This window comes from Erythrolamprus reginae, chromosome 1 (assembly GCF_031021105.1).
Source record: "Erythrolamprus reginae isolate rEryReg1 chromosome 1, rEryReg1.hap1, whole genome shotgun sequence".
NCBI classification, from domain to species: Eukaryota; Metazoa; Chordata; class Lepidosauria; order Squamata; family Dipsadidae; genus Erythrolamprus; species Erythrolamprus reginae.
The window spans coordinates 291,391,521-291,417,749 of NC_091950.1; the positions used below are offsets into that span (position 1 = coordinate 291,391,521).

Consider the following 26,229-nt stretch of genomic DNA (forward strand, 5'->3'; position numbering starts at 1 on the left):
GATAAACCAACTAGCTTGGGACTCATCCAACATGTTTCTACTCGTGACTGTATCTATGACAAGTAAGTGAAACGGTGAAAAACTATCTTCTTTTTTCATTGTTTTTAAAATTAGTACCTAAAAACTTCTTCCTATGCTGTTGTTAAATTAGTACAAAAAATAGTACAAAATTACTACTAATTACAAATTAGTACATTTCTGAGCCTCACAAAGAACAATCTGCTTTTATTCTTGTTCTTGTTAGAATAAAATATTTAATATCACTATTTACCTAGAAGAATGCATAAAACTAGGATAATTTTCCTTCATGTTCTAAATTCAATGTGTCTACTATGCTATAGTTAAAGGATTGAGAATGCAGCTAATTTCAGTGGATTTAATATGAATCACAACCAGCAATTTGTTCATTTAGACCTCTTTCTAAAGATCATAGCCAGCATGTGTTATAAGTTAGTTTTTCTGAAATTCTTAACCATGTCGTGTTAATGAAATGTATGAGAATATCTAGAAATGATTACTGCCCTCTCTAATTTGGTCTATAGTCAATGAAGAATAAGGAATTAAGCCCGTCAATTTACATAAAGTTTATAAATACCGTTCAAAAGGTGTTCAAGTCTTGAACTAAAAAGCCACAACAGTGAAGAAACGACAACCATTTTCTATCTTGAGTAAAAAGTGTTTTGCCTTGGAAATATAGATTTTCATAAACCATCGCAAAATATTAACTCCCTTAGTATATCTGTCATTTCTGCCTAAGGAAAACATTTGTGATACCATCTGCTAAACAAACACACATGTAGTTTTGAGCTAATAGCATGAAATATGATTTTGCATTCATTTGTCATGTTACTTAAAAATACAACTTGAATTGCAACTTTACGTATATAGGCAACATTTCTTTTTAACTCTATGCAAAAAGAATCTAGTTTCTTCTTCTGGTTCACTTGTTGAGTTGCTAAGCTGCTCAGCTGGAAAGCACTCTTCGCTTATCTTAGAAAGTATTTTAAACTATTCAAAGGTAAGAATATTTAGCTCAAAGTCATTCAAACTATATTTGGTAGCCCTGAGCAGCATTAAAATCGACCCCTGCAATGTTCAAAAGTTGTAATATTTCTAATTCTATTTGGTTTTTGGAATTTATGAATATAGCCTTTAAGAATATGATAATGCAGAGTCTTTGATTGTTAAGAAAAAGACAGAGATCTATCTGTATTTTACAAATTTTTTAAAAGTTAGATATTTTCTTAGAGAAATTTGACACTCCAATTTTAATCCAAGCCATATTGCTACCACTAAATATCAATCAAAATTGATGGAGATATCAAAGGTGACTAAATAAATGGCAGCAAACATTTAGCATTAAGCCAAAATTAAATAAATTATATAATGGAATACTACAATGTGCAAACCAAGTCATATACTTTTGATGCTGTATAGATCTTTCCTAATTTTGTTTTTAATATATGTTTAGTTATAAACGTCAATATATTTAAATGTTTTTGAAATTGAAACCATGTGAGTATGCATATCAATTCTAGTCTGTTATAGTATCAAAACATTATTTTTAATAATTTAATCTTCAAGGTACAACAGTAGATTTCCAAAACAGACAATCTGAAGATATAAAATAATTATTTTAAAATATAACACAGGTATTGTGCATCTACCATCAACTAAAGGTAAGGCAATTTAAGCTAGTAGTATGTTTCTTCTATATCTTGATCACTTTAACTTAAACATAGCCATTTCCTATTTAATGAGAAATAACCAACATCTTAAGACTACTGATGACAAAATCTGATACTTCAAAATATTTAGCACACTCTGTTGAACTAGAATTTGACCAAGTGAAAGAGACAATGATAAAACAGATGAGGACATACAATAGATATGAACTTGTGGCAGCAACTATGGGAAAGGAATTATAAAATAACGATGGCAACAGCATTTAAAGAAAATATCGATGTTTTATAGATGGTATATGTCTCCAGAGAGACTAGCAAAAATGTTTAAGAATAAATTGACGAAGTGTTGGAAATGTAATCACATACTCTTTTTATATGTGGTGGACAGAAGCCAAAAAAATATTGGTCAGGGGTCCAAATATGGATTGAGAAGATATTGAAACAAAGTATTGACTTAAAACCTAAAATATTTTTATGCCAACAGAAAGAGAAGTACTAAGGAAGATTATGGACTATGCAGAAATGAATAGACTTACAATGAAAATTAAGGATAAAGAAGACTCGGAGTTTTATAAAATTTGGGAAACTTTTATGAATGGATTGAAAATAAAAATGAATAGCTAATGTAAATTTAATGTAAAAGAGATAAAGAAATGAAAAATATGATTGAGAGAACCCAGTTGACAAAAAGAAAAAAAGAGGCAGCATTAGATAAATATGTAACATATACTTAACATTAAATTAGAATAGATTGGAAATGGAATTTAAGATTTAAAAATATGATTATTAAAATTGAAAAGTGAAGAAAAATTGCTTAGTCTGTCATTTATTAAATTATAATTAATTATTGAAATTATATCTGCATAATTTGTAATTTGAAATGTAATGTAGGATACTTTATTATTTTTTATGTAAGAGGTTTTACAAATATCTTGTTAATCATTGAGGGTATATGTGTTGTTATGTATGCATGTTTTTAAGGTTGAGAAGAAGAAAAAAACCTTCTACCATCAAAATAATTAGAACTAACAATTTCAATCAATATTTTTTTTCATTTTCATTTATTAAGAGGAAACAGACCTAGAAATCAAGTCAATTGCTGTATCCCTTTCAGTGAAAAGAAATTCAAAAATGCTTGCCCGAGTGGTAATCTCCGAGAGATATCAAATTCTTATTAAGAAAGAAAGTATGGTTTCGAGCTTCTAATATTGTTCCAATCACACAAAATGTTAAGAGTTATTCAATCTTCTAGATTATTGATCCAAACAAGCAATTGGGTTATACTTGGTTGATAACATATTGCTTCTACCTGAAAAGGTGAGCAGAAAGCTACAGAATTATCAAGGATGGAAAGCTTATAATATGTCGTTTGTACATAATGTTGAGATTTTCACTTCTGATAATTTAGTGGTTGCTGTAGTCTTTACTGCTTGCAGAAGCCAAGCAGAGACAATCAGACTACAAAAATTAGTATGCATGTTCTCAGTAAGGCTGATTATTTAGTAATTTTGGTTTCCATTTTTTAAATTAATTTTCAAAAAGTTATTAACACTAAGCACCCAGATTTCATTATGGTGTTCAAGGTCAGTATAAAATTCATAACAATAATTTAACAGACATTAGGATTTCATAGACTGAGTTTATACAGAAACAAAATAGTGCTTTTATTAAAACAAATCACAATTGGCTGGGGTTATATGCCATTCTAAAACCAAGTCAAATTGTAGTATGGCTTGATCAGGTTCTCCGATCAGCTTTAAAAAAAAAGAATATAATGAAAATAAAGTAATGCTTAAAGAATGATAACAAATGTAAAATTTCACAAATAGAAACTACGTCAACTGAATGAAAACCCTCAGTGCTTAACATATATATAATACACATATAATTGCAATACTGTTTCCTCTGGGGTAAGAAATAAGATGCAGAGCACAGAAAAAAAAGAAATTCAAGAAAAAAAGCTTGGGATTTCTTTTTTATTTGTTTTTTACATAGTTAAAATTACTTTACGCCCAGTTAGTTCACTAGATACCTTCACAAATATCTTCTACCATTCAAATCATCCGTGATTACACCCCATTCATATTTTGCTTCCTATATTGGTACATGGTGTCAAGATGCCATCAGCTCTACTGATCTCTGTTTTGCATTCAAATCACATTTTACCACTTAAATCCTTCTGCATTCCATTTATATTTTTCCTGTCAGGCCCCTTACTTTGAGGGCAGCAGCATGTTATTCAACTAGAACCATTTCTGCTTCTTTTGGTAAACATTTCTTGTTTCAGACCTTGCACTATTAGCATTGGTCCATCTTAAAAAGTTCTCACTTTCAAATACGTGAATTTATCGACTTGCTCTAGTTTTTCACTACCTGTAGATAACTTGTAGATGTTCACTCTCCTCTCTCTCTCAAGCACCACTACATTGGTCGTGGAAATATTAGTTTTCAATTCTTGCTCCTTGCTGCATAGTATAGTCTAACTCTCGCAGCAAACATTTGACTTTTCTGCTAACAATATGGCTTTATTTGTATACAAAGGCAAACATATATTCACCTTCCCATCATACACTCCACAAATACCTTGCATAGCTCTCCATTTGTTCTGAAAAGATCCTTTATCTACCGCTCTTACTGCATTCAGCACCAACCTTCAACAACATAATTGTGCAAAACATTCCATAATTCAAGATTACCCCCATTATAGTACATTCCTTCTAAATCAACAACCATAACAATGATTTTTTTTTCATACTGATATACTCTCAGTAAGCTTAAAGAATAAATATTTGTACAACAGGAATGTAATGATTAAAAGCACATTGTAACTTTTGACCATTAATATTGTCTTGTTATTAAATTGGTGCCTGTCATTTCACCTTTTAAGCATTTTTTTTAAAAAAAACCCTCAAAGGTAGGTAAGATTAAGATTCCTGAAGCTGACATTTTAAGAAATTTATATGCCATTTTGTTGATAAGTATTAAAACTTTTGAGGAAATTAAGAAAATATTCAAAATGCCTTACAAATATTCCTCATCGAAAAAGGAACAAACTTGCCTTTTCATCTGTACATCCATTCCGGTCAATATGATAAAGTGGTGCCAAGTGGGTTATAATCCACCAACTGAAGCTCAGTGGATCTTTGCATGGAATTGATTCAAAGGCAGATACCGAATCGGTACCATTGTTTTTTCCGAATACTTTCTTCAGAATTTTATTTAGCCAGTTCCAGAAAGACTGTAAAGAAAAGCAACAGTTTTAAAAAGAAAACCTGCACACTTCAGCCATCTGCTTAGCTCTTGAGAATTTTTTCCTATTGGCTCTTTTGCTTCACCAGATAGCAGATTACACAGGACAAATTTTGAGGCTGAAAGAGAAAACAATCTGATCTTTTTCTCAGCTAAATTTTTAAACATACCTTTGGATATACAGTACTTTCATTTATATATATATATATTTATTTATTTATTTACATTTGTATGCCGCCCCTCTCCGCAGACTCGTGATACTCGTATACAGTGATACCTTGTCTTACAAACTTAATTGGTTCCGGGACAAGGTTCTTAAGGTGAAAAGTTTGTAAGATGAAACAATGTTTCCCATAGGAATCAATGGAAAAGCAATTAATGCGTGCAAGCCCAAAATTCACCCCTTTTGCCAGCCGAAGCACCCGTTTTTGCACTGCTGAGATTCCCCTGAGGCTCCCCTCCATGGGAAATCCCACCTCTGGACTTCTGTGTTTTTGCGATGCTGCAGGGGAATCCCAGCAGGAGAATCCCAACATCGCAAAAACAAGCGCTTCGCTGGCAACGGAAGTCCGAAGGTGGAGTTTCCCAGCGAAGGGAGCATCAGTGAAATCGCAGCATCGCAAAAACACCAAAGTCCTCGAAACCCCACCTCCAGACCTCTGTGTTTTTGCAATGTTGCGATTTCACTGAAGCTCCCCTCGCTGGGAAACCTCACCTCCGGACTTCCGTTGCCAGCGAAGCACCCGTTTTTGAGCTGGTGGGATTCCCCTGCAGCATCACAAAAACACAGAAGTCCAGAGGTGGGGTTTCCCATGGAGGGGAGCCTCAAGGGAATCCCAGCAGTGCAAAAACGGGTGCTTCGCTGGCAATGGAAGTCTGGAGGCAGAGCATTCCAGTGGTGGTGGGTTTGTAAGGTGAAAATAGTTTGTAAGAAGAGGCAAAAAAATCTTAAACCCCGGGTTTGTATCTCGAAAAGTTTGTATGATGAGGCATTTGTAAGACGAGGTATCACTGTACTTACATTTCTGAGTGAATATGTACACAAATGCACATTCACATAGAGATCAATATTTCCAGAACAGATACAAAATCCACTGATAGCCAAATATTAGTTATTCTATGTCAGGGATGTCAAACTCAAGGCCTGTGGGCCTGATCTGGCCCACGGGATGCTTAGATCTAGCCTTTGGGGCTGCCCTGGAAACACCGAAGGAGCAGCCTGTGGTGCCTCTGCCAGTGAAAATGGAGCGTGGCCCTCCCAGGCTTTGTTTTCAACTGCAACAGCCTCCTGGGTTTCATTTTCATTGGCAGAGGGCTGCAGGAGGCCGACATACCTGAAAATGGAGCCTAGGAACGCTGTGCATTGTCCTCATGAGCTTCATTTTCACTGGCAGAGTGATAGCCAAATAAACTACGAGCAAAGTGGCATTTGATGACACGAGTAATGAGCTGGCCACACCCATCCCAGGCCCCCGAGGTCAAACACAACCCTGATGCAGCCCTCAATGAAATCAACTTTGACACCTCCGTTCTACGTAATTCTATTTTGATGATACATTTTTCTTAATGAACTCAGGTTCTGAATTGGATAAGGGTATATTAATTATTTGACCTTCACTGTAGACTTAATATGATTTACGTTCCCATGAATGCAGTCAAAATATACCATTAATATAAGTGTATACCATCTTGGGGGACAATCTATGGAGAAAAGCCATTTGGCATAGGCCTGTAACAGAGTAAGAGTAAAATCAAGTCTCGATTGTAGGACTGATAAAACAGATAAAAGAATCAAATCAAGGTCAGCTACATCTCAATCAACAATTTCTGAACAAACCTTTATAATGCAAATTATGCAACTAAGGTAGGGATAGGCAACCTGATGCTTTCTAGCTATTTTAGATATAAATTTCATGTTGTAACTATAGTTTAAGAAACCATCTTCAGATTATATACTGTATTATAAAGGACAGTGAATATTTTCAGTATAATCAAGAGAAGGACAAACTAGATGAGGCAGGGATTTGTTATTATTTAGTGGAAATAAAGATAGGTTTCAGGATTCTCCAAGATTGTGTTTGTGATGTTTTGTGATTATTTATACTCAGGCAAATTGTTCAATTTTTAAAAAATCAATTCTAGCAGTATTCTACATTAATACATCCAACATTTACTTTTGTTCTTTATAGTAATAAGATCATGGACCCACCAAAAATAAGTAAAAACAATAAATGACAGTAAAATAATGTAACAGTACAATACCTTACCACCCCATTTAATGTAATCAATAACCATTTTTCAATGTACATAGGATCCAATTTGTCACATTCTGCTAGAGAGAAGTTCCTTAAGGATGGGCTCCAACCCGAATCTGAAAGCTCAGAAGACTACTCAATCTTCTGTTGCTTGTATCTTACAATTTATATTGTTTATTTAGTATCCTAAATAAACAATATAAATTGTATAATTTATAATATATAAATTGAGTCTGCAGAGAGGGGAGGCATACAAATCCAATTAATAATAATAATAATAATAATAATAATAATAATAATAATAATCCTAGTATGATTTATGTTGACTGCTTATTTAGTATCCCATGACTATCACTAAGTATTGTACTTTATGATTTATGATGAATGTATTTTTATGATTTCTATGATCAAGATTTATTATTACTAGTTTGTACACTAGATTTGATTCAATTCCATTGGTCCTGGTGACTGACCCAGATTTGATCCTGCAACATTATTCTGGGATACATATATTCACCATACTAAATGTATTTACTGTTTAGTAAAGCAGAAGTTCTATGAGCTATAATTTAAATTAGTTTAGAATAGTTGAAACCCGCAACACATATGAGGAGAAGATAGAGCCTATGAGGAAGTTATGACTATTGTCTGTATATGTAGTATTAATTTATGACTGACCTCCCCAGGGCCAAATACCAGAAATTTTAACTATAAATTCTTAGTGGTGGAAAGAATCGCTTATTGGGCTATTGATTCTTTAAACTACTGCAGTGCTAATAATTCCCCAACTAAGTGTGAATGGATGGTTGCCTTACTCCTGATAACATACAGCAATACCATGCTGAAAATTATTTGATCGTGCTGGTCAACTAACATAAACTTCTTAGGGGGAAAAAAGCAACATCTTTGATATAGGTTTGCCTATGGGATAGATAAAACCGTTTGATATATTTGTCAAACTATGAATTTCTGCAGGTTTCCAACACAATCTGTTTCATGAAATGTCTTCATGCTGGGAATGTAACAAGTCCTACCTCGGTAAGAGATGCTTTATTTCTGTGGTCAAGCAGGTGAATAAGCATAACCCACAGCTCTTTTATACAGGTACAAGAATAGTGGTGGGTAATAAGAGCTTCAGAGAACCTAACCTGAAACAAATGACATTTTAACTCAGAGAAGGCAGAAAACATTTATACATGAACAAGCTTCAGAGATGAAGGAAGCAGTTGAAAAATATCACTTAAGTACTGAACTGTAAATATAAAAAAGATGAAGCCATCTAACAGGTAGTATAAAAAAACTGTCTTTCTTTCTTTTTGGAAAAAAAAAGAAGCTGCCAGATCTTTGTATGCATGTGCTTGAAATACAAATTTAAAGACTGCACATTTTCTTTGTGGTCTTATAATTTCTTCAGCTACTGCAATTTTTCAGAAGTGACTCTTTTAAGTAAGAAAATGGATAGGTGTGTATGTTAGAGAAAAAGAGAAAGTGGCTTATCTAGATCTGTCAAAACCAGAAGAATTACCATATTTCTCAGAGTATGACACACATCCCCCCCCCCATAAAAGAGGGTGGAAATATTATTGTGTCTTATACACCAAATATAGCCAGTTTTGGCCACACGAAGCCCCACCCCCTGCATCCCATTTTTGCAAACGGAATTCACACGGGATTTCAGAGGCCTGCTCAGTGCTTCTGGGGGCTGGGGGAAGTCAAAAGCACCCACATCTTTACAAAAAAATGGGTGAGTTTTATAGTCCGAAAAATATGGTACTTATGTGTCTAATACTAAGAAAATATTTAAGGAGCATTCATCTCAAAATGCTTCATACACATTGATTGCTTCTTTATTGGTGAAAAATTACTGAAACTGTCCTACTGTTAAAACTTAGAATCTTAGGTAATTGTGGTGACTTCCTTCTTCCTGTTCCATTCTAGAAACACTTCTGACTCTCAAAAGCAATTTAAAAATCACATTTAAATTATCTGGTTATATTTGAAATTTCAAGTGCCACACTGACTGACCATTATTAAATAATGCATAAGCAAATTTGTTTAACATTCTGGAAAAATGCTTTTAAAACTAGTACATTAAGTCTATGCCTTATCCTCTCTATATTTTCTTAGTATCAGTTTGACGAATTCAACAGAACTTGTTCTTAACTACAGTGTTCCCTCGATTTTCGTGGGTTCGAACTTCGCGAAACGTCTATACCACGGTTTTTCAAAAATATTAATTAAAAAATACTTTGCAGTTTCCCCCCTATACCACGGTTTTTCCCACCCGATGACGTCATATCTCATTGCCAAACTTTCGTCTGCCTTTAAAAAAATTTTTTTAAATAAACATGGTGAGTAATAATCTAAATGCTTGCTAAGGGAATGGGAAATTGTAATTTAGGGGTTTAAAGTGTTAAGGGAAGGCTTGGGATACTATTCATAGCCAAAAATAGTGTATTTACTTCCGCATCTCTACTTCGCGGAAATTCGACTTTCGCGGGTGGTCTCGGAACGCATTCCCCGCGAAAGTCGAGGGAACACTGTACTGTGATTGTTTAAAGTTACATGTCAGATATTAAGGACTACCATTCAGGATGGCTGACATTATAGTTAAAACCTTAGTGATAGTCAAACATAACTCGCTACCTGTTATACTCTATCATGCAGAGAAACATGGATTTTACAATAATTCAAATAAAAGGGACACACAAGAAACAACTTCTTTTTCTTCTCCCCACAGTATCAGCATGAAAAAGGAAAAAAAATAAAGCCATAGACTGCATAAATAGTTTTTAAGAAATTTCTACAGCTTTAACTCTGTAAACTCTCTATTCCTGAAAGTATGATAAAACTATGTTATTGCTAAATAAACCAATATTTTCAAATGATTCAACACTAGTTTTTATGATAGAACCTATAAATTCACCAGTTTAATTCCATACATGATGGAATAACAACACTACAATGTTCAGAAGCAATGCAATATTTCCTGAATTGTTAGTCTGCCATCTTTAATCAAATGAGTTATACCTTGATATACCAGCAGGTGGTATTGTAGTCACACATAGCAATGGAATACCACTCCCCTTTTAAGATTTAAAAAGTTTCACTCCATTTTGCATTGCATTTGGAAAATAAATACTTACTTTTTACATGTCATGTAGATTTGCCCTTTATCCAATTCAAGACTAACCTATTTGATAGTTTAGAATTAATTAGCTGAATAATTTATTTTGCACTTGGGAACTTTGGAAGGGGAAACAATGCATAAGAATGATTAATCAAACATACTGTTTTTTTTTTAAAGTAGAGTACTAAATATTGTGTGTGTGTGTGTGTGTGTGTGTGTGTGTTTATATGTGTGTCGGGGCATGCCCCCCCATTTTATAATAAATGTACAACTAAAATTAGGAGATAAATGGATATGAAATAACTCTTGTAACCAGCTCTTTTGTTTCCTGTCACAGTCTAAAGACTGTTGACCTCTTTAGAACATTAGGGCCATAGGAAAAAGGAGTATTTGGAGTTTTCCACTTGCCAAAGACATTGCTCATTTTGAGTCCACAGACTTCATTTCTGGATAAAGGCATTTTTCAAGCTGTATTTGCATTTAACCACCTCACCCAGGTGAATTAATAGAAGTAGCACCGAACCAAGAACACTGATGAATTTATCTGGGAAATATTGTTTTAATATATATATTAATAGATACATTTCTACTGTCTCAGAAATTTAGGCAATATTACCATAATATTGAATAAAATTGCAATACCTTTGAATATCTCTTAACAGACAAACTTATCAGATCAGATAAGAGATTACCACAGTGATCTTCGAACAAACTGATATTGGTTAGATTTTCTCCAGTTAAATTTGTAAATCTGTGAGCATATATGGTTTGCCCTAGAAAATACAAATATAGTGAGAAAACTGAATTAATGAATGTAGAAAGAGAAATATATTTTCAGTGCAAAAACAAACAAACAAACAAACAACTCAAACCAAACCTATAGTCATTCATTTTCTAAATTTATCATACAGAAAATCTCAAAATTTGTATCATTTGAGGTAACATTTGTGGGTGATCTTGGACCAGTCAATTTCTCTCTTAGCCCAACCCACCTCACAAAGTCCCAAATATACTTATTAATACACCTCATCTTGTTGTGTGGAAAATAGAATGCTCATCACCTTGAGTTAATTAAAAAACAACCCAAGGCAGTATAAAAATAAATAAATGAAATAAAAAGTTGATATAACTATCTTTGCAACAGAATGAAAATGACTAGTGTTGGTTCAGAAACAGAATCTTATATCCAGTTTTAGATATAGATTCTTGTAGGGCCATGCAAAATATTTAATTGCAAACCATTTCCTCCCTGCTTCCCAATAAAAAGGTTTTTTTAATATTTCATATCATACTTATCTATACAGGAAGCTTTATAGACTAAATTGGTCATGGTGAAATTAATGCTGATTTCCTTACCACAGCTTCGTTAGTTTCCTCTAAGAATAATTAACTTTGATCCAAAATTACTATCATAATACATAGGAATTCCTTTACTGTTTCCTCCTCCAGCAGTGCATGCTTCAAATGGCCTCTGCAAGAATGCTGCCATTTCCCCTCCAAAATAAGACCCTGTCTTATATTTTTTTGAACCTCAAAATAAGCACTTGGCCTTATTTTTGAGGAGGTGCGTGGAGCAAGAAGGGGCTGTCTTACTTGATTTCTCCCTAACCCTAACCAGAGGAATTGGTGGGGACCGGCTGTGCATGTGTTTAAATATTTTCAGGGAAGGCTTATTTTCAAAGGAGGGCTTATTTTGGGAGGCTGTCTTGTTTTTGGGGAAACAAGGTATTTACATTTGGAGATAGCTCAGGAACAGGGAGAGGAAGGGGAATACCACTGGCTATTTATGTTCAATTAGGACTGCGGAGAGGGAAAGCATTAGAAACATAGAAGACTGACGGCAGAAAAAGACCTCATGGTCCATCTAGTCTGCCCTTATACTATTTTCTGTATTTTATCTTAGGATGGATATATATTTATCCCAGACATGTTTAAATTCAGTTACTGTGGATTTACCAACCACGTCTGCTGGAAGTTCGTTCCAAGGAGCTACTACTCTTTCAGTAAAATAATATTTTCTCATGTTGCTTTTGATCTTTCCCCCAACTAACTTCAGATTGTGTCCCCTTGTTCTTGTGTTCACTTTCCTATTAAAAACACTTCCCTCCACTTGAGAAAGCACCACTGTATGCATGGGTAGGAAGGGAACTTAGGAGAATTAGAATAGAATAGAATTTTATTGGCCAAGTGTGATTGGACACACAAGGAATTTGTCTTGGTGCATATGCTCTCAACGTACATAAAATAAAAGATACATTTGTCAAGAATCATGTGGTACAACACTTAATGATTGTCATAGGGGTCAAATAAGCAATGAAGAAGCAATATTAATAAAAATCTTAGGATATACGCAACAAGTTACAGTCATACAGTCAACATGGGAGGAAATGGGTGATAGGAATGTTGAGAAAAACTAGTAGAGTAGAAGTGCAGATTTAGTAGAAAGTCTGACAGTGTTGAGGGAATTATTTGTTTAGTAGAGTGATGGTGTTCGGGGAAAAACTGTTCTTATATCTGAAGATGGTATGTGTTCTGCATTTCCCCAACATTTCTTAAGCTGCTCTATGTCCCCTTTTCTCTCTGACTACTGAAAGGAAATTCTAAAATTTAGGAGGAATAAAAGCAATATTTAGAAGGAAGGCACAGCAGTGTAAACAACTCCTCAGACCAAAAGAACCACACACTAGCTTTTATTGCAAACTTTAAGTTCTTATTGTTAAATAATATACATCTAGGATTAAGCATTGTAAACAGTAGTGAGTTCTAAATGTTTTTGCTACTGGTTCTCATGTGTTTGTGACACTTCTGCGCATGCACGGAAACGTCCCAGGTGGGTGAGCAAAGCCTTCAAGTTGAGAGAACCAGCCTGAACCTGGAACAACTGATTGTAAAACATAATAAAGATGGATATAATGTTCAAAATACTTGTGTTTTCTCTTTCAGCCATGTGTTAAATTAGCTCTCACAGTGAATCTGAACAAACTTTCCTACTATGGTGTGTGACCTTCAGTGTTTGCCCAATTCACAATATCACCCTCTCCTTATATTGTGCAACTCCAAGAACAAATATTTAGGGTAAAGTAGTCTGAGTACACAGAACATACATGGCGTAAATGTAATAGGGTGCCTTGTTGTCACTTAATTTATAACTTTTAATAAATTATTAAATAAACTTGTGGAAGTACAGGGAGGTAGAGAGAAGTTAGAAATAAGTGGCATTCATCTATCATTCAGCAGCTTAGATTGACAGTACTGTACATCAGTGCTGAATTATGTCTGGTTACCACCGATCCCTTTAAAATGGAGTTGTCAATCAAGGAATTGTGTTTTTTTTAAAAAATCTGAGTATATTTTTATGCTTCATTGGCTGCCATTTTGACACCACAATGTATTTAGAATGAGTAATTTTAAACATTGTATTTTAAAAAATATTATGAGAACTTGCAATGCATTTTAAAAATATTGCAGAATAATCACATGTGAGCACACATTACACCATGTGCCTTCAAAATATTTTTATAACTTCATTAATAAAGATAACTGTTAAGTTTAGAATTGTGCTGTAACATTTACAGACTGTTGAGCGTGCAATTTGTGTAAGGACCTTTTACCCTCTCAAAATACAATGAAAACAAAATATATTTGTAAAGAATTAAGTTAGAAATGCCATCAAAATCAAAAGGACAGTACGTGTTTATTGATTTTAAATCAATAGGACAAATAATAAATGGATAGATGCATTGATCTTTTAAATTGATTTATAAGTGAGGTTTTGCTGTGAAATTATATAAATCAGTTGAGTTATTCATTGATTTTAAAAAATGGTGCTGCACAGATGAATCAATCTCATTAAAGCTGTTTATAATTTATAATTTAAGGACTAGATGATTATAGTTAAAAGAAATGAAGCAGAAATAACCTATTTTAGGAATCCCCATACTGGTTGTTTCAGAACATTGTCTCAATTTCAACATAATATCAGATTTCAGTCTCCATAATTCACTGCCATTTTGCCACTTTAGGATACCAGGAACTCAAGTTTATCATATCCTGGAAGGCACGAGGATGACGAAGACCGATCTTCCCAATCACCACATATCCACATAAGACGGTAATCTGTTTTTTTCTGTTTCATTTAGCTACCATAGTTTAAAAACATGTTTGGACTCTTTCCCTAAACAGCAAAAAGTAACAGGAAGCACAATCTCTTTCCATATTTCAGTTTCTCTTTCATTTCTTGGTGAATTACTTAGAAATATTTTTACTGCACTTCCGTGAATCTTAAATTCATTTGTTACTAGATAGTCTTAGCAACCATTGTATAAGCGTTGGTCTTAATAGAGCTGTGGGCAAATGTACGGCTATAAAAATTGAAACTGTAAATAAATAAACAGAAGCATTTAAAATGCCAATTTTGCAAGCAAAAATAAACAAACTGATCAAACGATTGTAATCCTAGTATACTTAAACGAGTGTTTCCCATTACATCTGAAAATTTGAATTTTTAATATCAACTTGCTAAACCTGGCCATGAAGTCCTGCTTTAAGAATCTTAATAGATCCATCAGCTACCAACCAAAATCCTAGAGGCAATGGAATTACCACATTTAAAATATGAAGATTGATGTAAGAATATCAGTATGTAGAAAGAATAAAGGATGGAGATGCCTGACATCAATAACGCAGCCCACAACTTCTCTTCCTCCTTTCGCAGACTGCATCATTTTTCTTGTGTTTGTCCACCGTGTCCTGCACGTAAGGAGGCATCAAAGCTGAACAAATGCTGTAATCTCAGAGTTAAGAGCCAGAACTGACTAATTAAAACGAAGCTTAATTTTGTCACTGAAAATTTTATGATTCTTGAGGTATGACCATTTGTTCAGAAACTAAATTGTACCTAAATCGTTCAGGGACATTGTGATTATACCAAGTCCCTAAACATACAGCCGTTGCAGCACATCCAAAATCAAAATTTGGGTACTTGGCAGCTCTTCAGCATTTATGACCACAGGCACTTCCATCTACCTATCTGCCCCCCTTCTGCTGGCCCTGCCACTCTTACACCCCCCAGACAACCTTCACTGTCTTCTTCGTGCCACTGAGATAACAACTAACCTCTTTCTTTAGGCAGCTGCTGACCGTGCCAGGCTTCTTCCCAAGGCCATGCTGATCTCTTGTCTAAAATGTGCATAGCCATTGGAAAGCAGATTGTAATGGCCAGGTCAGCGGTGGCAGGGACAATGGAATGTAGGGTGGTCAAAAGGGAAGCGATGGGGAGATGTAGGCAGTTGGGTGAGTTGAAAAGAAGGCCATCCCTTATCTTATCAAGTCTTGGGAGTGGAAGGACCAAATCAAGAGTAGTTTGGATCAGGTATGATCCTTGGCTAATAACTAATAGAGCCAGGGTGGCGCAGCAGGTAGAGTGCTGTACTGCAGGCCACTGAAGCTGACTATAGATCTGAAGGTCAGCGGTTCAAATCTCATCACCGGCTCAAGGCTGACTCAGCCTTCCATCCTTCCGGGGTGGGTAAAATGAGGACCCGGATTGTGGAGGAAATATTCTGGCTCTGTTAAAAAGTGCTATTGCTAACATGTTGTAAGCCGCCCTGAGTCTACGGAGAGGGGCGGCATGCAAATCCAGTAAATAAATAAATAAACAAACATTAAATACACTTCTTTATGAAGACTACAGAATATGAACTCATTTTGGGACTAACGTTTTAGCATGTTATTTCCATGTATTTTGTTTATCCTTTCAAATCCCAACATACAATCACACAAAAGATATAAACAAAGTGACTCACTTTGCATCTTTTCACCAAGAAGATGGAGGATTTCTAACACTGACCAGTGAATGTCTAGGTACAGATGCAGCAAGTGCCATGATGGAGGAAATAACTATATTAAAAAAATATCCAAGAAAAATATATGTTATATTTTAATTTCTATATGCAGAATACATTGTGACATATAAAGATTTTAAAATTAACTGGCCTTCCATGTGTTGGAAAAAGATTGATAATTAATGTAGCAGGATACAGTGTTCCCTCGATTTTCGCGGGTTCAAACTTCGCGGAAAGTCTATACCACGGTTTTTCCCACCCAATGACGTCATATGTCATCGCCAAACTTTCGTCTGCCTTTAATAAATTTTTTTTAAATAAACTTTAATAAATAAATATGGTGAGTAATAATCTGAATGGTTGCTAAGGGAATGGAAAATTGCAATTTAGGGGTTTAAAGGGTTAAGGGAAGGCTTGTGATACTGTTCATAGCCAAAAATAGTGTATTTACTTCCGCATCTCTACTTCGCGGAAATTCGACTTTCGCGGGCAGTCTCGGAACGCATCCCCCGCGAAAAGCGAGGGAACACTGTACACGTAATACAGTGATACCCTGTCTTACAAACTTAATTGGTTCCGGGATGAAGTTTTTAAGGTGATAAGTTTGTAAGACGAAACAATGTTTCCCATAGGAATCAATGGAAAAGCAATTAATGCGTGCAAGCCCAAAATTCACCCCTTTTGCCAGCCGAAGCGCCCGTTTTTGCGCGGCTGGGATTCCCTTGAGGTTCCCCTCTATGGGAAACCCCACCTCTGGACTTCTGTGTTTTTGCAATGCTGCAGGGGAATCCCAGCATTGCAAAAATGAGCGCTTCGCTGGCAACGGAAGTCCGGAGGTTGGGTTTCCCAGCGAAGGGAGCATCAGTGAAATCGCAGCATCGCAAAAACACCAAAGTCCTTGAAACCCCACCTCTGGACCTCTGTGTTTTTGCGATGCTGCGATTTCACTGAGGCTTCCCTCGCTGGGAAACCCCACCTCCGGACTTCCATTGCTAGGGAAGCGCTAGTTTTTGCGCTGCTGGGATATCCCTGCTGGGATTCCCCTGCAGCACCACAAAAACACGGAAGTCCGGAGGTGGGGTTTCCCATGGAGGGGAGCCTCAGGGGAATCCCAGCAGCGCAAAAACGGGTGCTTCGCTGGCAACGGAAGTCCGGAGGCAGGGCATCCCAGCAGCGGCGGTGGGTTTGTAAGGTGAAAATAGTTTGTACGAAGAGGCAAAAAAATCTTAAACCCCGGGTTTGTATCTCGAAAAGTTTGTATGACGAGGCATCACTGTATTATTAAAATGTTGCCAAATATTGTCATTTTTAACAGAACTCAGAGAGAAAAGACAATTATTTAATAATGAAAACTGTAAGACCCAGTTTATTACTATTGTAAAAAGGTATCCAGTCATTTAAAAATGATAGCACTACTACAGGTAATCGTCACTTAGTAACAACTGGGACTGGCAACTTGGTAGTCAAGTAAAAAGGTCCCTAAGTGAAACTTCAACTATGCTTATACTCTTACTTCTGTTTCCTTTGCTTTACAGACCTGTGAAGCTCATAAATATGAAAATTGGTCACAAAGCTACATTTTCAATACTATTATAACTAAACAAGACAGTTGCTAAATGAGAACTCCCTGTATATATTTTTATTTCCTTTTTACCCCCAGGAATGTTTTTCATTTTTATCCCAGCATACATATTATTATATTAACTATAATATTCTGAATTTCCTATACATCTAAGAGTAATGGTTCAATATATTACATGAACTTCTGGGGTTTTGTTTTTTGTTTTTGAAACAATGAACAATTCAACTCTTCTGAGTTCAGGGAAAGTGTGGGGATGCTAAGTACTTTTCCTACTTTTATACAGGTCGAGTACACTATCCTATGAAAATAGGATTCTCTATCTTACTAGCCACTGAGAAACTTTTGAAAAATTCCCTAAAATAGTGGAGGGAAAGAAAACAAAGGGGAAACTGAACTTGGGTGGAGACCTTGGGAACTGAATGAAAATAATGAGCAGAGACACTAAACTCTCCTACCCCTCCTCTCCATCCATTCTTAAAGATACAGTACATGTATTCTAGAAGTCAGATGTCCTAATGTACAGTATCTCACACAGATGCATACTAGAGACAAAATCCCCCTCAAATTCAGAATTAATGGGGAATAAAGGCCAGGACCTATGTATGATGCCCAACAGGCTAGATGAGAAACCTCCTGGGGGCTGGCCTACAAGTTAGAGATTTCCCATATCTATGCCAAGAGATGAGCCTAGAAACATCACCTTTTAAGTGATCACTTGATAATGGTACCAACTTTGTGCCATGTCTTATAACATTCCCCTGTGGCTTCTCATTAATGTCCCAAAATTTACAAATAATACACAGTGTTCCCTCGATTTTCGCAGGGGATGCGTTCCGAGACCACCCGCGAAAGTCGAATTTCCGCGAAGTAGAGATGCAGAAGTAAATACACTATTTTTGGCTATGAACAGTATCACAAGCCTTCCCGTAACACTTTAAACCCCTAAAGTGCAATTTCCCATTCCCTTAGCAACCATTTAGATCATTACTCACCATGTTTATTTATTAAAGTTTATTAAAAATAATTTTATTAAAGGCGGATGAAAGCTTGGCAATGACATATGACGTCATCGGGCGGGAAAAACCGCGGTATAGGGAAAAAACCCGCAAAGTATTTTTTAATTAATATTTTTGAAAAACCGTGGTATAGACTTTTCGCGAAGTTCGAACCCGCGAAAATCAAGGGAACACTGTATTCTGCATTTCTGCATGATCCTCATATTTGATAATACAGTGGTACCTCGACATACGAGTTTAATTCGTTCCAGACCTGAGCTCGTAAGTCGATCAACTTGCATCTCGAACGAATGCCTTTAGACTTTGTTTTTCGCGCCGAGATAACTGGAAGAAAGGAGATTCTTGCGCCACCTAGTGGAAGCTCGGCTCATATCCTGAATTTGAGCTCGGGTGTTGAACAGAAATTTTGCTTGTGTCGCGGCTCATAACTTGGAATACTCGCATGTGGAGCAGCTTGTATCTAGAGGTACTACTGTATTATTTACAAAGAAAAAGAAAAAGATAGGCAGAAAACCTTTGCTTGAGGCAGAATGGTATTTCCTTCTAGAAAGGAAGCAGGGAGGTCATGTAGGCGGCCAATATGCAGTGTCAAAGAATAGAGTTCTTCAACAATCAAGGAAGGGAGTTGTGCTTCTTGTTTCTCATATGGATGGAACAATTCGTCTTCTGTTTCATGTGGCTCCAGGTACCTGAAGAAATTCATGGAGACATTGTAACACACAACAGAAAATATACAGAATGGATGAAACAGGAGTTAGGCTTCACTTCTCACCTGAAGATGAAAACTTTCACATATTGCAGGAACTCAACACATTTTTGCCTCGTATTATGTGCTTCGAAGTGACGGTTTGCAGCTTGACCTGAAATAGAAATTAAGGATGGGCTCTTATTAAGGAGTTTGGGCCCGACACAATTTTGTTTGATGTTCCCATTAAGGGTAAACAATAATACATATTATTATTGCAATAGTGGCAAATATCTGTAGATCGGGTGCAGGATGAGGGTGAAGGTTCGTTCTCTGAGCTTGTGGGTTGGTTTCTGAAAGTTTGGTTAACAAGCTAGGTAACATGTTCAATGGAGTTTAGGGGATGTTAGTGTCCTGTTTATAAGGGCTTTAGGTGTAGGTGTGCTTCCCCTAAACTCCACTGAAGATTGTTACATAGCCTGGTAACAAACCAGAAAATACCTCACAAACTTGGAAAACAAACCTTCACCCTCACATATTATTGTACAGTGGTACCTCGTGATACGAACCCCTCGTGATATGAACCCCTCGTGATACGAACACGGGGTTCGGAAATTTTTTGCCTCTTCTTTTAAAACAGCTGGGGGGCTTCTCGGCGTTCTCCCAAACCCGAACTTTTCGGGTTCGGGTGGCCGCTGAGAAGCGCCGCCGCCCGGCTGTCACCTTCTGAAACAGCCGGGCATTTCTCGGTGGCCTCCGGAACCTGAACCTGAACTTCCGGATTCGGTGTTCGGGAGAACGCCGAGAAGCCCCCCGCCTGTTTCAGGTTACAGCCGGGCGGCGCCGCTTCTCAGCGGCCTCCCGAACCCGAAAAGTTTGGGTTCGGGAGAACCCCGAGAAGCCCCCCAGCTGTTTTAAAAGGTGACAGCCGGGCGGTGGCTCCCAGCGGAGCGCCATTTTGCGATTCTTTTTTTTTTGCACGCATTAATCGCTTTTACATTGTTTCCTATGGGAAAAAATGTTTCGTCTTACGAACTTTTCACCTTACGAACCTACTTCTGGAACCAATTAAGTTCGTAAGACGAGGTATTACTGTAATTGTATATTAAGGGGACTCCCAAATTCACCCCGAGTTGAATCATCTACACCAGTTTAACAAGAATAGAGTAAGTCAATTCATAAACTATGGGTTTTAACTGTGAATTGTGACCTCTTAGGATGCTCTGAACAAATTTGCAAATTTTAAGGGGCTCGTGCGTCAAAGCTAGAAACCCACCCCGAACTTCTTCCCATTTTGCCTAGCCATACTGGCTGAGGTTTTCCCAAGGGAAACAAAATTAGGACAATTATCCACCACAGTCTAGGTTTTCCTAAACAAGAGTACAAATGGTTAAAAAAAGAGAGTACCTCTCTTCTCTTAAATGCTGAGGGAGCTTTCTGGAATAATGCACAATACTCTTTCTTCCTCCCCCCCCCCACAGTAATTTTAACTTAACTGAGGTGAATTGGGCTTAAAGAGAGTTACTCGTTCTGTTACCCAGCCAGTTTTTCATCCCTAAGCAGGACTAGAACTCACAATCTCCTGGTTTCTAGGCCAGCTCCTTATATACGTACACATACAAATGAATTTTCCTCTGATGGTTATGATGGAGCTGTTTAAATATGTTTTTGGGTCAGGATTAGGGAGCCCATTGCCCAGTTTCCTTTATCTTTCACTATTAGCTATATTGGTGGGAGACTAATGGGAATTTTAACTCAGCAACATCTAGAGCAGTGTTTCCCAACTGTGGCAACTTGAAGATATCTGGACTTCAACTCCCAGAATTCCCCAGCCAGCATTTGCTGGCTGGGGAATTCTGGAAGTTGAAGTCCAAATATATTCAAGTTGCCAAGGTTGGGAAACACTGATCTAGAGCATCGCACCTTCTTAAAATCATATTCATTTCAGAGCCTATGTACGTATCTTTAAAGGCATTTATAGAGCTTCTGCTTTATGGCTGCCCACTCAGAATATGCTATGCAACCTCTTTACCTATCAAGCAAAAAGTATAATTGTATTTAAATGACTAATATTTTGCTCACATTGCTTGATATTGAGTACCAAATCAGCTGTCAAATTTTCTGTTAGATTATTTGGATAACTGCACTGTCTTTAAGATTATTTTTTTTAAAAAAAATAGGAATGTGGAATTTGTTATGTACACCACACAGGATCAAGAGCAGAGGTCCCCAACCTTTTTTGCACCAGGGACCGGCTTTAAGCTAGACCAGTTTTCCATGGCCCGGTGGGGGGGGGGGAGCTAGCTGTCAGCGGCGCCGTAAAAGGGGCGATCAAGAGAGGAATGGGTGAATGAATGGACGGAGGGTGGGAAGGAAGGAAGGAAAGAGGGAAGGGACAGGAACAGAAGAAGGGTGCAAAGGAAGCAAGGAAAGGTGTGAAAGGGGAGAGTAAGAGAGGAAGGAGTGAAAGAAGGAAATGAGGGAGGAAAGAAGGGAGGAAGGAAAAGGAAAGCAAGAAATGGAGGGAGGAAAGGAAGGAAGGAAGGAAAGAAAGAAAGAAAGAAGGGGGGAAGGGACAGGAACAGAGGAAGGAAGCAAGGAAACTTATGAAAGGGGAGAGTAAGGGAAGAAGGTAGGAAGGAGAAAGAAAAGAAGAAATAGAGGAATGGAAGGTAAAAGAGAGAAAGAAAAAGAGCAAGAAAGAAAGCAAGAAAGAGAAAGAAAGAAAGAAAGGCAACTTCAAAGAAAGGCTCACTGAGCATCTCTCTCTCTCTCTCTCTTTCTATCCCTCTTTCTTTCTTTCTCTTCCTTTCTCTCTCTCCTCTTCCTTTCTCTCCTCTCTCTCTCCCTCTCTCTTTCTCTCCCCCTCTCTCCCCTTTCCCTCTCTCTTTCTCTCTCTCCCTCTCTTGCTATCTCTCCCCCCTTTCCCTCTCTCTTTCTCTCTCTCCCTCTCTTGCTATCTCTCCCCCCTCTCCCTCTCTCTTTCTCCCTCTCCCTCTCTTTCTCTCTCTCTCCCCCTCTTTCTCTCTCTTCTTCTCACTTTCTCTCTCTTGTTTTCTTTCTGTCTCTTTTGCTTTCTCTCTCTCTCACTCTTTCTTGTTTTCTTTCTCACGCTCTTTCTCTCTCTTGTTCTCTCTCTTGCTATCTCTTTCTCCCCCCCTTTCTCTCACTCTCTCTTTCTCACTTTCTCTCTATCTTGCTGTCTGTTGCTGTCACTCACTCTCGTTCTCCGTTCTTCTCAGCGGTGACGCGCGCACGCCCTGCCCGCCTCACCTTTGCGAGAGCACTTTCGCCCCGGGCTCTCAGCAAGGGGGTTTGCAGGAGAGGTGGGGCCGGCGAAGGTGATATTCAATGTCGGGGGCGCACAGGCGGTTGCACGCGCTCCCTATCTCCCTGCTAGCCCACTCGGAATATTCAAAATAAGAAAAGCCTTCGCCGGCAAAGGTTTTTCTTATTTTGAATACTCCGAGTGGGCTAGCAGGGAGATAGGGAGCGCGTGCAACCGCCCGTGCGCCCCCGACATTGAAGACCTCCGCTGAGAAAAGCCTTTGCTGGCATTTCCTCTCGGCGTCAAGGAGGCGCAGCGGCGGGCGGAGAGAGGGAAGGGGGGGCAGCGGCATCCCTCCTGGCCTTGGCGGGCCGCCCGACCCTCCCCACCTCCTGCAAACGCGGCGGGCGGCGGGGGGAGAGCGAGGAGCCGGTTCCGGCAGGCGCGGGGCTTGGCTGGCTGGCGGGGGGAGCGCCGCTGGTGGTGCGGAAAGGCCGAGGGGGCCCTGGCGCCGCGGACCGGCTGAAAACCCCCAACGGCCCGGTGCCGGTCCGCGGACCGGCGGTTGGGGACCTCTGATCAAGAGGATAATATTTATTTTGCTTTCCTTCCTCTCTTCCTGTCACAGAAGAAATATTAAGGCATTATACCTCATACACATACACATGTAGCAAATAATAAGCTAAAAACAGTGTAACTAAAAATATATCCAGAAAAATGGTTTCTTAAAAATAACTCGAAATTCCTGGGTCAAAATGTGTCTCCCACATCTAAGTGTTGAGTGAAAAATAAATATGTATCTGATTATTTTGCTGGATTGCCAGAATAGGATAGGATGGAATTTTCCAGCCTTTTTATCGTAACAGTCTGTGCAAGTGGTCCCTAACCTTTCTGGATCAATGGACTGGTGGTGAGGGATGGTTTCACATTTGCAACCTGGATCATGTGCTTACTTTGCTGCTTGCATAGCCCAGGTCCCAGCAAGCCGCATTCTGGTGCTAGTCTGTGGACCAGGATTTGAGGACTCCTTCCTTACTATATTAAATGTATATACATCTATGGCTGTCTTGGATAGGCTCCAAGTGTTTATCTTTGTGTACACCAGATTACGCGAGTGTGCGCACGCACACACACACACACACACACTTTCACTGTGCAAACTGTTGTAAGGCACATGTAAATCAAAAATATTTTAAAATTTACCAAAGTCAGAGGAACTTGACTGAACAAGGTTTTCTAATTTGTATATAAATTGTCTGTCGGAATAAAAGAAAAAGATGTTATTGAAAACAAAAGTATGTACCCAAATAATGTATTCAAACCAGACATCTCTACACAGTGTTTTGATCATAATATCTTATGATTCATGATAAATGTATTTATGATGACTATGACCATGATTTATCACTTATGCACCGAAGACAAATTCCTTGTGTGTCCAATCACAATTCTAATATCTATATACCGTATTTTTGGGAGCATAAGACACACCTTTTTTTTCTTTTTTTCACAGCCCTAACCAGGTGCTAACAATATTCCCAGCTCTTACCAGCTTGCAAGCTCTTTCATTGTTACTCTTTGCAAAGAATGTTTTCCAAAACCTAAGTCTTTGCAGGTTTTTTTCCATTGCTCTAACTTGCTCCGAATGTTTTTTTTCCAGTCCTAACCAGGTGCTAATGATTTTCCCAGCTCTTATTGGCTTGCAAGCTCTTTCATTGTTACTCTCCCTGAATATATTTTTTTAAAGCCCTAACCAGGGGATAAAATAATGTGCTGAAGCTGACCAGACTAAGGATGCTAGCTAGATGAATATCTGGTAAGCAGATTCTTTCTCCTATTTTCTTCCCCCAAAACTAAGGTGTGTCTTATACTCCGAAAAATATGGTATACATGCAGCAAATGCATACTCACACATTATACTTGACTTCCTTTTTAAAAAACATTTATCTCTGCAAATCATTCATGACAACAAGCTTGCCAGTCTAGATAAAGCATCTTTTCCAAGGAGGATAGATTCGTCAATCTTTACTAGGGGGTTATTTTATAAATAGCTTTAACTTCCATTAAAGTTCAGTAACAATGTACTTTAATAATATAGCTAGTGAAAGTCCTCAGAACAAATAGTTGGAACAGAATAGTGTGGATTTTAAGAAATATGAAGCAATATAATAACCAACAATATATCCCAGGAATAATAACAGTAAACAAAAATGCAACTATTTAATAATAATTAAATAACTACATGATTATGGATGAAACATGTAACAGTGATAGCCATTGTCATTGGGGCACTTGGTACCATGTTCAAGAATTTTACATCGAGAAATTGCAGCTTCCTGGAATAACACCAGTGGACCTGCAAAAATTGCGCTACTTGGAGCATTGTACATCTTAAGATGATACTCGGTTGATGTCTAAGATACTGGCAACAATCCATATCAACCATGAGCACCAGTCAACGATATTTGTGAAACATTTTTAAATATTCAATTGACTTGAGTCTCATATTTAATGAATAAAAGATGATGGTGATATCATACCATAATAATGACGATGACAATGACAATAATAACAATAATAACAATATCATACCTCAATAATCCAAAGAGAAATGTACAAGATTCAACTAAAGCAATTTCAGTAACCCATTGAAAATCAAATAATTCCACAATGTCCTTTTCATAATCAATTGGAAAGGGATCCAGCCCCAGTAAATTCCTAAGAAACAAAGTTAATATTTTTTATAGTTCCTTAAGCAGCATCTATAAGCATTCTTTAATTGGGCACCCTCCGGATAAGCTAGGACTTCATTTTACAACTTATTCAAATATTTGCCCCAACTGGAAGGTTGCACACATCTATTTAACTTGTATTTTATTAATATATCATAGCCTTGCTCATTGGTGACCAAGATAATTGCTATATGTCCCCTGGTGTGTGTCCTTGTATTCACTGTATTTTAGAAGGCTCTTTAATACTAAACTGTGTACTATACTAATAAATGTAATGTAACGATTTATTTGCTGCTTGAATTACTTCATGTATCCCATAAATGATTAACTTTGCAGTACTGTATAATCAAATTTCTTAATATGAAATGCATAGGGATCTCAGGAAGTGGATATCCAGCTCAAAGAATCTGATTATTATTTTTTTTGGTCATGTCATATGTCCCACAGTATTCTTTCTAGACTGGTTATGAAAGATCACAGTTCTACAGTCTAGCACACCTGATAACTGTATTTAAGACATTTTAGTTATTTTCTGCATTTTACTGCAATTTTCAGTTTTTGCTATTGCATGATCACTTTTATACTTCAATAAACTAGTTTTCGATAGTGATTTCTTTTCATAAAATCAGTCAAAAGCAGCCCAACCTAGATAAGATACACAAATACAAACAAAGTACTCATGTAATCCAGAAAAGCAAGAACAGTAACTGGCTTAAATCTTTAAAGAAATCATACGACTTGGGAATCGGGAAAATATTGTATTCTCCTCCCTTTTCCTCCTAGT

General features: G+C 37.3%; 1 protein-coding gene across 1 annotated transcript in view; it reads right to left on the reverse strand.

Moving 5' to 3' along the window:
- The window catches only part of MMS22L (MMS22 like, DNA repair protein), a 104,165-nt gene that overhangs the window by 65,913 nt on the left and 12,023 nt on the right, over positions 1–26,229 (reverse strand). The window contains exons 3-10 of the mRNA XM_070764781.1: positions 25,306–25,431; positions 23,917–23,969; positions 19,533–19,620; positions 19,275–19,449; positions 16,124–16,217; positions 10,962–11,092; positions 8,224–8,337; positions 4,744–4,923 (exon numbers count right to left, since the gene is read on the reverse strand). Of these exons, the coding sequence (XP_070620882.1) occupies positions 4,744–4,923; positions 8,224–8,337; positions 10,962–11,092; positions 16,124–16,217; positions 19,275–19,449; positions 19,533–19,620; positions 23,917–23,969; positions 25,306–25,431 (961 nt within the window). The remainder of the gene's footprint in view (positions 1–4,743; positions 4,924–8,223; positions 8,338–10,961; positions 11,093–16,123; positions 16,218–19,274; positions 19,450–19,532; positions 19,621–23,916; positions 23,970–25,305; positions 25,432–26,229) is intronic.